Source organism: Babylonia areolata, chromosome 2 (assembly GCF_041734735.1).
Source record: "Babylonia areolata isolate BAREFJ2019XMU chromosome 2, ASM4173473v1, whole genome shotgun sequence".
NCBI classification, from domain to species: domain Eukaryota; kingdom Metazoa; phylum Mollusca; class Gastropoda; order Neogastropoda; family Buccinidae; genus Babylonia; species Babylonia areolata.
Genome location: NC_134877.1, coordinates 7,852,803 through 7,865,230, shown reverse-complemented (window position 1 = coordinate 7,865,230; position 12,428 = coordinate 7,852,803). Strand labels below are relative to the sequence as shown.

Sequence of the window (12,428 nt, the reverse complement as noted above, 5' to 3'; positions counted from 1 at the left end):
GCCAACAGACATACGACACGGTACTGCCAACAGACATACGACGACACGGTACTGTCAACAGACAAAATGTACGGTACTGCCAACAGACATACGACACGGTATTGTCAACAGAAATAAGGCACAGTACTGCCAAAAGACATAAGGTACAGCCAACAGACATAAGGCACGGCATTGCCAACAGACATACGACACGGTACTGTCAACTGACATAAGGCACAGTACTGCCAACAGGCAAAAGGTACAGCCAACAGACATAAGGCACGGCATTGCCAACAGACATACTACACGGTATTGTCAACAGACATAAGGCACAGTACTGCCAACAGACAAAAGGTACAGCCAATAGACATAAGGCACGGCATTGCCAACAGACATACTACACGGTATTGTCAACAGACATAAGGCACAGTACTGCCAACAGACAGAAACCAAAATGGTCATACACGTAAAATGTTACATGTCTGTATATGTGTGCTTGACAGAAATCTGATTGAATGACACAGGAAACGAATGATGAGCGCCCAGTGGCAGCTGTCACTCAGCTCTACCCAGGTAGGCAGACTGTTGTGCAAATGACTCCGTGTTTGTAAAGCGCTTAGAGCTTGGTTTCCGACCGAGGATAGGCGCTGTGTTAAGTATCGATATCATTCATCACAGACATAAGGCACAGTACTGCCAACAGACATAAGGCAAAGATACAAGCAAACATGAAGGTATGATTGCCTTAAAATGAGACAAGACATAGTTCAAACCATCGATATCACAATATACACGAATCTGTCATGATTCAATAAATGCATGGCATCGTGTCTGACATGCCTTCGACTGATGGCAAAGATGATTTGGTGTTGAAGCCAGTCTTCAGCCGAAATGGCCACTATATTCGACAACAATCCACGAAAACCTGACCGCTTGAAAGATGATGACATAAAATCAGATTACAGAAACAGAACCTGAGGCTGCCAAAGAAAGACCCATCCATGCTGAGGCAAGTTTTGAACTGCTTCGATCATGTCAGAGGAATGGCAATGGCGCTACTGAATAAGGTATGGAGACAACATGTGCTGCTGTCCATCTTATGGTATGAGGTGGGTCTGATAGGTTAGAATATAGAAATTTGGAACTTGAGCATAGTAGTGAAAGTCCACCAATGACGTGCATGACTCATGAATGAGTATCAGTAATCTCAGCTCAACCCATTGATAGTGCTGTTGACAATGGTGGGAACTGAACATTAATTATTGCTTGATTTCCAGTATAGCCAATAGTTAATTTCCATGCCCTAGTACATAAAAGTGTCTTCGGATATCTAATCTCTTGTTCAGCTTTTATTTCATTCTGACAGGCAAATATCTGCACAGTGATCATCATTGCCATCAGCTTCGTTATGACTCAACGGCATTCTGCAGTCACTGCATCGTGTACTTTCATAATGCCGTCACATGGCTGTGTACAATGTCGGCTCAGCCTTAACACACGGGCTTTTGGATCATCGTCATCTGCTCTACACGCAAGAAAACCTGACTCTGTGATACAAAACACACGTACACATGAATAGCATTAACACACAGAACAATGATTCAGGTAACAAATATGCGCGCTAATCTGTATTCAGACAGAATGTGAACGTACAATGATAGACAATGTATTTCAAGACCTCCGGGAAGGCATCCAGAAATTTGCAAACGATATTTTCTTCACTGGTTCCGTGTTTCATTGTTCATATTACTGGTGAAGATGCTGACAAAAAGACGTTCCAAAAACTGACTTTATTTTCTAATCGAATTCCCAGTGTTATTAACACCCTCACTCCTTTTTGCATAAATGATTTTGATGAAAGATGTTATTCAATGACCTCTGTAAACTCACCTTTTTGAGCTTTCCCAGCGACTTCAACTGAAGATTCACGAAATCATGTTATATGTATTCTAAACTGCATCGTGATATCTGTATTCTGTCATTTGGATTTAGACAGAGAGTAAGTTATGATATCAAACAGTATTTTCATGTCATTCCTATACATGTATACATGAGGCTACAATGCAGTATTTTCCCGCCTAATGAACTGATGTGGATCAGTCAGTTCAATAAACACCACACAGCGTCTTAGAAAATCATCAGTTCACATTTCCACAATAACGGACTAGCATGTAAAAGACAGAGGACAAAATCCGGAAAAATCTGTCTTTCAATCGTATGAGCAGGAGTTTGAGTCTAGCTTCCAGCTACAAACTGCGATAGAGAACATTTAAAAAGAAACATTTTAATCAGTGCTTAACGGCAGTGTGGCTATCAATCTCTTGGTTGGATCAGAGGGCCACAGGCGCCTTAATTACAAGAAAAATCTCATAAGTTTTATTTTTAAACACTATACTGCCAGGTTTTTTACCTGCTCAGACAGGACCAAAACTAAGACTGGCATCACTGTCACTGTCACCAACAGAATGAGTCCATCACTTTCCAAATTCATCAGTCATAAGGCACGGTATTAGTGACTAATTTTTAGTGTCATTTAACTGGTTTGAAATCATCTTCAGACCAAGCCAGTAATTCAAAGGGCAGAACTGGGCTGTCTCTAAAAGACACCATTGTCAGCCGGGACTACAGGGAACTGACAATGGCAGCGCCGCCTGCAGGTCACTGGCACCTGACGGCAGCGGGCGTGTCCGTGTCCGTGCATTCCTGAGCACTGTAGGAGTCCACCTCACAGGCGTCCAGGCGGTCCTCCTCCCCCGTACACCCCACCCCTGTCACCCACGTGACCACCTCCCCCAGCACCTCCCGCCACGGCATGTCGCCATGGAGGAACTCCCGGCCGTCCGGAAAGCCCATCTGCTTGCAGGCCACGCGCGCCTCGTAGCCGCTCCAGCCGTGACTACAGACAGGCAGCCAACGGCCTTGGTGGTGCACGGACACCAGGCCTGTCTTGACGTCATTGATGCCCGGGATGTGCGTCATCCGCACCATGTGGTCTGCAAAGCAGGTCTCACCGTTAGGGCAGAGAATTCATTGAGGTAGGGAGAGAGAGGGAGGGATGGAGAGACAGACAAAGAGACAGAGAGGGTGGGGTAGAAAGAGAGAGACAGAGAGACTTGGGTAGAAAGAGAGAGGGAGGGAGTGAGAGAAAATTAGAGAGAGGGGGGCAGAAAGAAAAAGAGAGAGGGAGACATGGAGAGGGAGGGGAGGGAGGGAAAGACATAGAGCGTGTTTAGAAAAAAGAATGAGAGAAAGGGAAGGGTGTGGGGAGAGAGAGGGAGAGAGAAAGAATAAGAGAGGAGAGAGAGACAGAGAGAGAAGTAATACCAAATAACCGCTGTTGTTGTTAATGAGACAGAGGCACACGATATCATCCTTATGCTTCCCACTAGTTTGGTTGCAGTAAAAATAAAAATCCCGAAACGTTCTTAAAGTCAGATGGGGGAGTGTGTGGATTTATTTCACCGCATACAAGCTCACGAAAAGTAAAACCGAGCAGCAACGGCTGAAGTTGTGTCTTTTATCTCACAAAGAGTAACATTACACTTGCTTGTTAATTGAATTATGGCAGACATTTGGTCAACATTGTATTGTTGGATTTACTTTAGTGATCCTACATTTATATATACAAAATTTAGCTGTCAATAAGATATGTGAGAAGCAACCATCAGTTTCTGTTTTAGTGTCGAACTAAAAAAGCACCAATACATGGTTGAGAACAAGTCTATCAAAGTTAGGAGATTTTTCTTTAAGGTATCATACAAACTCTGTCCAAAACACTTGTACATTATCACATTCCCAGAGATACTGTAGGGTCATGTCTTTTTCATTTATACAAAAATCACACTTATTGTCTGTTAACACTCCCATGTTCATCAGAATAGAATTTGTCACAAGGACACGATAATCAATTTCAACCTGGAGCCATTTCATTTTCATTTATTTCTTGTGCAAAAAAAAAGTTCCTCCATTCACCCTGATTTTCAAAAATAAGTTCCAAATTTTGCAAGCATTTGGAAGTGCTGGTTTTCCAATAAATATATCATAAAATAAATGTGTTCCCCTTGGAGCTTTTACCATAATACTTTTACTTTATCATTATCCACTCCATTCTGATTGTCATTGAATACAATATTATTTTCTGTTAAAAAGCTTCTGATGGAGTTTACTGTACCAAAATGATTCCATAATCAGAGCTGGGTTATAAATCATATCTTGAAATTCCTGAAAATTAAAAAAATCTTCCATTTTCTTTTACAAGGTCTTTTACCTAATAGACTAATAGACATTTTTTTCTAACCCAGTCTTCGAAATAACACCACTCTCCCACCAATCCTAAATTCGTTATTAAACAATGATAATAGACATTTTTCTAACCCAGTCTTCGAAATACACAACTTTGCCACTAAGCTTAAATTTGTTATTAAACAATGGTTCCATCAAAATACTTTGTTCTTAATGTACATCCACGGTGTCAAAACATTCTGAATAACTACGAAATACGTCTTTCCAAAAAGGGTTTATCATTCGCCTTCCCACTTTCAGTGCTATTGGGCCATAATCCTGTAAAATTCCAACCTCTGGACATTCTGTGAATGATATATTTTTCCATTCAGGAGTAAATGACTGATTGCAGTTTTTTTCGACCATGTGAGTTTCAGGGATTTTATAAACTGTGGAACGTGTGGGATATCTACACCACCGTTTTGAATACTATGCACTGCTATTGATCGTTTAACTTTATCTCTTTTTTTTGTCCCATACAAAATCAAAACATTCTTTCTGTTTTTCAATACAGTAATCCGGTGGATTTGGAAGCATAATCCATAAGTATGTTAATTTAGATAGTATAAGTGACAAGAATAGCCACTCTTCCTAGTGGTGTACTAGATCTTGTCATCAATACATTGAATAGCTTTTTTTGTCTCGTGGAATTAATCTATTTTATTTAATTCTGCCATTATATGTAGGTCATCAGTGAACCACAGCCCTAGAATTTTAAATTCTGGTGGATTCCAGTTCATATTCAAATTCGGTAAAAACATAATATTGCTATTTCTTTTACTTCCCAGCCATACATTACATGTGTTGTTTGTTTTTTTTATAATGACATTTTAATCCTGAGAGTCCTTCAATTTCCCCAAGTACTTTGAAAAGTTCTTCATGAGATTTTTTGTCACCTTCTAGAATGAAAGAAGTGTCGTCAGCGAACTGGCTAATTTTACATTCTGTCTCTGCTATCCTAATACCTTTTATATTGCTATTCTAGCGGATTTTGCAGGCCAATATTCCTGCACACAAAATAAAATACTTGAGACTGGATCTGAACAGCTTCGCAATCTTTTCTGTGATCATAATCTTATCCAAGTGATTAAACATGGACACACACTTGATTTACTTGTTGTAAGAGAAAATGATAACCCTCTCCAATCTGTTTCTGTCATAGACGTGGCTGTCTCCGATCACAAAACCATTTTCTTCAGTATTTCAGTTCAGAAACCTCCACGTCAAAAGCATTACATCAAGTTAAGAAACTTTAGGAAGATCGATACTAAAACAGTTTCCTTCTTGAACTGTGATTGTTCTGACTCCAACCTTCTGGGTGATTTCAGTCAGGCTTTATGTGACATACTTGACTGCCAAGTACCAGGTACGTAACTGATCGTCCATCAGCCCCTTGGATAAGAGCAGCTATCAAAGCTGCCCAACGGAAGCCGAGGCAGTCAGAGAGTCAGAGGTGGCAATCCACTCACCTCACCGTCCAACGCCAAATATTCACCCAGCAACGCCCCTTTCTTAAATCACTCCAAGACAATGCCAAAAGTGAGCATTTTTTTGTGTGCTCGTTTGTCTGAATATAAATCTACGAAGATTCTTTTTCAGGTCACTAATGAACTTTTTAGTAATTATAAACATCCTGTTCTCCCTTCAACAATCTCTCCATCTGCACTTCCTGATATATTCTTTGAATTCTTTGATAAGAAAATTGCTGATATTCGCAGAAAACTATGCCCCAGCTTCAGAATTTGAGAAGCACGGCCTAGAGAAACTTTGGAAAGACCTGGAAGCAAAGCACAGTGCCCTAAGTAAAACAGAATCAGCAAGGACGAAAAGGAGCAAAAACAAGAAGACACGAGACTTCTTCTTCCGAGACCCCTTTCAGTTCGCCAGGAAACTGTTCGAGCAGCCCAAGTCAGGGACACTCACAGTGGACAAAGAAAACACTTGAACAGCACATCAGGAAAACGTATTCTGATCCGCAAAGCAAGAAACCACTAGATCTCAAGGGTTTGGTTCATCCCAGGAAACCAGAGAAGTTCAGAGATAAACCACCAACCCTTGAGGAAGTACAAAAAGTGGTCAAGAAAGCCAGGGCCAAATCGTCACCAGGACCAAACGGAATATCGTACAAGAAATGACCCGAAGTCCTTGAGTGGATCCACAGAATGATAAGATCAGCATGGAGGAACCTGAAGATCAGCGACCAGTGGATGATAGCTGATGGCGTGTACATCCCGAAAGAGCAGAATTCAAGTACCGCCATCGAGTTCAGACCAATATCGCTCCTGAATGTCGAAGGAAAAATCTTCTTCTCTGTCATGGCTGCAAGACTGACAAAATACCTCATAGAAAGTGAGTACCTGGATGTGTCAGTCCAGAAAAGTGGCATCCCAGGAGTTCCTGGCTGTGTAGAACATGCCACAATGATTTGGGATGCAATACAAAGAGCAAAGGCAGAGAAAAAGAACCCTGACATGGTATGGCTGGATCTGGCAAATGCGTATGGGTCAGTTCCTCATGAGCTGACCCAACTGGCTCTCGAGATGTACCATGTACCAACGAACATCAGGGAAATGCTGAAGAAGTACTTCCATGGCTTCTCAATGCGGTTCACCACCAAGCAATACACAACAGATTGGATCAATCTGGAAGTGGGCATAGCCATGGGCTGTGCAGTTTCTCCAGTCCTGTTCGTGCTGGCAATGGAAATGATCCTGAAGGCCTCAATGAAGGGAACCGATCGAGCCGACCTCGGTAACGGATACCAGTTACCTCATTTGAAAGCCTTCATGGATGACACAACAGTCCTTTCAACAAAAGAGGATGACACCCGTGAAATATTGAAGCGGCTAAACGAGCTACTTACCTCAGCCAGAATGAACTTCAAACCAAAGAAATCACGGAGCCTCTCACGGCGTAAAGGAAAGGTAGCTGAAACGGTCACATTCACTGTAGCCAACCAAGTCAAGAGCCTTGGAAGATGGTATGACGAGTCCCTGAAAGACACAAAAAGAGGAAAGGAAACCAAACAGACAGAAGAAGGCCTGCATATCATAGACCAGTGTGGCCTTCCTGGCAAATACAAGTGTGGTGCCTACAGTCCATGCTGATACCAAAGCTCCTGTAGCCTCTCCTGGTATATGATATCAGCTGTAGCACAGTTGAGTCAATTGAGGCAAAGATTAACAAATACACACACAAATGGCATGGTGTCTCACCTGGTCTCACTGACGTGGCACTCTACTGTCGCCAAGCAAAGCTGAGGCTACCTCTGAAGTCCCTTTTCGAAGAATACAAGGTTGGGAAGGTAAGACTTCTCAGCATGCTTGAAGACTCAGGTAACAGTATTGTGAGATCCAACCAACCCAAGCTGAAGACTGGCAGAAAATGGAAAGTCAGGGAGGCAGTCAGTGCAGCGAAATAAAACCTTAAGACGAAGGAAATAATAGGACACACACAAACCAACAGACAAGGCCTGGGATCGAAAAAGATGGAATGGTGGTCTAAGGCAAGGAGGAAAGCAAAAAGAGACATGATAATAATAATAATAATAATAATAATGATAGTATTTATATAGCACTGAATCTTGTGCAGAGACAAATCTAAGCCCTTTCGCACCATGCATAACTCTAAAACTAAAGAAAAATGAAGACAAGGAAGAGGCAGGGGAGGGAGGCTATCTTGTGAAGAGGTGGGTTTTAAAGCCAGACTTGAAAGAGCTGAGTGCGGAGACCCGACGAAGCGACAGAGGAAGTTCATTCCAAATACAAGGTCTAGAGACAGAGAAAGAACAGCGTCCAACAGTGGGGTGTTTGAATCTGGGAATGCGTAAAGAGAGTGGATCCGAAGCCGATCGTAGAGAGCGAGATGGAGTGTAGAGGTAAAGGCAGCCACAAAGATAGGAAGATCATACAGGAGATCAAGAAGGAAAGAGGATGATAAAGAGTCCAGAAGGCAGTCCAGCAAGCTCAGCAGGTGCAGTGGACAACATGGAAAATGCACTCCAAAGGAGCCTCGGCTGGAGCGACATGTGGAACATGGCCCCTCTGAGGATCAGCTTCATCCTAAGATCTGTGTACGACCTCCCTCCCTCGAATACAAATTTGGTGAAATGGGGGAAAGCAGAGGACCCTGCATGCCCAGTCTACCATGGCAAACAAACAGTGGAACGTGTCCTCAGCTCATGCAAAGCGGCGTTGAGCCAGTGACGTTACACATGGAGGCACAACCAAGTGCTAAAAGAAATTGCACACGTGGTGAGCACTGTCCAAGGAGCACCAACCCCACCAGAAATTCCAGTAGAGTTCCGCTCGGCAGAAGGCAATAAAGCCTGGCCAGGAACAACATCCAAAGTTTCCAAAGTATGGAAACGTGGGCTGCTTGATGGTGCCCAAGATTGGGAATGCACAGCTGACCTACCAGAGGGGAAGACACACCTGGAAATCATCAGCAAGAGCGGCATGAGACCTGACATAGTACTCCACTCCAAGGCAACGAAACAAGCGATTCTGATTGAGCTCACTGTGCCATACGAAAGCAGAATGGAGGAAGCCCACATCTACAAGACCAAGAAGTATGCTAGTCTAGCCAGCAGCCTGAGAGAATCTGGCTTCCAAGCCAAAGTACTTGCCGTAGAGATTGGTGCAAGAGGGTTTGTGGGCACATCTGCCTACAGCCTCTTGAAACGGCTGTCGGTTTCTGACAGAGAGAGGACACGGGCTCTCAAGGCAATGACGGAAGCAGCAGAAAAGAGTTCCAGCTGGATCTGGTTGAGGAGGAATGAAATTAAATTTCCCTACTCAAACTAGGCATACGATGGCTCAGTGGTTAAAACGTCTGCCAAAAAAGGCGACTCAGTCTGAAGTGGCGACCACCCTGGAGGCGCGGGTTCAAGCCTGCTGAGGACAAGGGGGAAAAAAAGAAAAAAAAAAAAAAAGAAAAAGAAAAGGCGGCAATACAAGGGCATCCAGGAGTCATGACCTGAGTGTAAGGAGTTAAGGGCCGAAACACTTGACTGAGGGGGGCTTCTTCTCTGAAGACCTTGTACTGTCCAGCTCTCCCTGGAGTTTCTTATCATTATTACTCCACCGATTCGACTCCTGATGTTCACTCAGATACTTTCAATGGTGTCCTCTTGACCGCATTTGAATGTGTCTTTGAGAACACAATCCATGATTTGATTAATCAGTACCCTATAAATATTGTGGTTTGGATCCTCTGCCAGTTGATCTGTTTACACTGTGCTCAAATGGGCTTCTTCCAGTTATCACAAAGATTGTAAACATCTCTCTGTCTACATGCTCCTTTCCTGAAGATTCTAAACACGCCCCAGTGTTTACTCAAGAAACCTGGTCTTGACCCCCCCCACCCCCCTCCCCGACCGTCTTCATCACACTTTTGGAATCTCTGGTACAGCCCTCATTTGGTTCAAATCTTATCTTTCCAATCGCACTCAAAGAGTGTTCATTTCAAGTTCTCATTCTGAATCTGGCCTTCTTCCTGTTCGATATGGTGTTCCCCAAGGTTCAGTGCTTGGTCCAATATTATTTAGTCTGTACACTCAGCCCCTGTCCGACATCATCAGTGAATATCAATGTGATTTTCACAAGTTTACACATGACACCCAACTCACAAAAGCTTCTTCATCAAGTTCTTTTGCTATCCTTCGCAAAAACATGAAGATGTGCATTGTTGCAGTGAAGGAATGAATGCTGACCAACAAGCTCAGACTCAAAGATGTCAAGACAGAAGCCATGCTTGTAGGCTCTCAGTCTGTGCTTAGTCAACTTCCAACTGAGAAAAATCCGTACCATTCGACCATATCTGACTGTTGAAGCAACCTCTCAGCTTGTCTGGTCCTTGATTCTCAGTCGCATTGACTACTACAATTCACTACACCCTTTGCTGGTTTGCCCTCTGATCTGATATCACGCCTTCAGATGATCTTGAACAATGCTGCCAAAGTCGATCTCAAAAAGTAATTTAAAAAAGAAAAGAAAAAAGATAATGTTACCCTGTTCTTGCGTCATCTTCAGTGGTAGCCCATCCAGTACAGAATTCAGTACAAAATTAGCACATTGGCTTACCGCCATTTCGATGGTTCACTCCCATCTTACTTATCTTCTGTCCTTCATACTTACACTCGTGTCCCCAAAGTCTCTTCAAAGACATTTGGTCAAAGGGTCTTTCAGCATCAAGCACCTTCTGTTTGGAATTCTCTTCCACTGGATCTCTGGCACTCACCAAATCTGTCCTCATTCAAAAGTAAACTGAAAACCCACCTGTTCAAAATGACATTTGGATGTTACGAAGCATAGTTCTTTGTCTCCTCTTCACCTCCCTTGTGTCCCCCTCCATTGTAGTATTCCTGTGGTGTGGTGTGGTGTGGTGTGGTGTGTGTGTGTGTGTGTGTGTGTGTGTGTGTGTGTGTGTGCATATTTTGTGACTTTTTCCTGCGTTTATTCATATATCTGCAATTTGTAGTATTGTATTGTTGGATACAGATTTTGTTTTCCACATATGTCTTCATGTGGTCTTTTGTGGTATAATGCACTGTTATATATATACTGCTTCATGTGAGGTGCTTAGAGCCCATCTATGGGGAGTTTGCGCCATATAATATATGACTGAATGTAGAAGCCACCTTTCAATGGCAGAAACACCATACGTGCATTATGAATATGAAAAAATTGCCACTTTAGCGATGAGAACATTTCCCGAGGTCTTGTACCACTTAATATTATCTGAGCCCACACTATTCACCAATGTCATTCTGACATGGAAATGGGCACTTTAGCGACGAGAACATTTCCCGAGGTCTTGTACCACTTAATATTATCTGAGCCCACACTATTCACCAATGTCATTCTGACATGGAAACAGTATGGGGGAAAGGCACAGTAAAAAGTGAAACATTCCACAACGCTGACTGCAGCAAAGGAAACTGAGCAGATGGTGGCTGGGTGAGGGTGGGAGGGGGTCTGGGAGGGGGGGGGAGGGGGGAGGTATAGATTGGACGATTTCCAAAACCCTGTCAACGAAACAAACGTGAGTAGTTTTCGCATGACAGTTTGAAAACTTGTTACCCGCTTTCAAGACAGCACAGTCACTATATCTGACACACTCACATCCATAACCGTACCCAGTTATGCATGCGTGTGAATGACTGGTGCGAAAGCGCTTTGGTTTGTCTCTGCACAAGATTCAGCACAAAATAACTATCATTACTATCATTATTATTATCATTATTACCCACACATACACATATACGCACGAAACACCAACCCTTTACCCGAGCGCACGCCTACACACAGTTTGGGTTGTTTCTGTTTATGTGTATATTTATTCACAGGATTATTTATTTATGAATATATATATATATATATATATATATATATATATATATATATAGTGAGAGAGAGAGACACACACAGAGAACAGAGAGAGGGTGGAGCGGCAGGAGAGGAGGGGGAAGAACAATGACATTACCAATGCTGACATCACCCTGATAATGACGTCATAGCCACTCACCACAGATGACGGCGAAGTGGCCAGAGGGGCAGTTAACTGAGTGGCTGGTTTGCATCACCAGGGGACACAATTGGCTGTGCAAACAGGTCACGTTCAGGAGCCAGTGACGCCCGCCACGGCCACGTCCAAAGTGATCGGTGCCCGCCCACACGCCGCCCACATAGCCCAGGTGTTTACAGATGGCGGAAGCCTCAGAATGACCCATGTCCAGGCGACACACTGCACCCCACTGACCTTTGTGGAAGATCTCCACTCTTCCCTCCTGCGGGCTCTTCCCCTCAGCAAGGGCCATCAGCGGCTCTGAAACACGAATAAATCCCTAGACATGTTCAGAATTCACTGTTTCTCTACTCAATGCACCACGCACAGTTCTCTGCCTGGCTGAACGACCACTATAGCACTTTTACTGATGCATACCAATCGTGCAAATTATCATGATATGGACACAGCTCCAATCTTTTGGTCAGTCTAAGCGCTTCACGGAGTCATTTGCACAACATGTTGCCCACCTGTGTAAAACCGACTTACAGGTGCCACTGGGCGCTCATAGTGTATGTGTGTGTGTGTGTGTGTGTGTGTGTTTTCCATTTCTACACACCACAACTGGAAAATTTGAAAGCAAGTTTAGTTTTAAAGGTAGA

General features: G+C 43.3%; 1 protein-coding gene across 1 annotated transcript in view; it reads right to left on the bottom strand.

Moving 5' to 3' along the window:
- Window positions 1–2,633: 2,633 nt before the first annotated feature.
- The window catches only part of LOC143297203 (uncharacterized), a 35,028-nt gene continuing 25,233 nt past the window's right edge, over window positions 2,634–12,428 (bottom strand). Inside the window, exons 5-6 of the mRNA XM_076609413.1 lie at window positions 11,788–12,087; window positions 2,634–2,972 (exon numbers count right to left, since the gene is read on the bottom strand). Of these exons, the coding sequence (XP_076465528.1) occupies window positions 2,638–2,972; window positions 11,788–12,087 (635 nt within the window). The 3' untranslated portion in view covers window positions 2,634–2,637. The remainder of the gene's footprint in view (window positions 2,973–11,787; window positions 12,088–12,428) is intronic.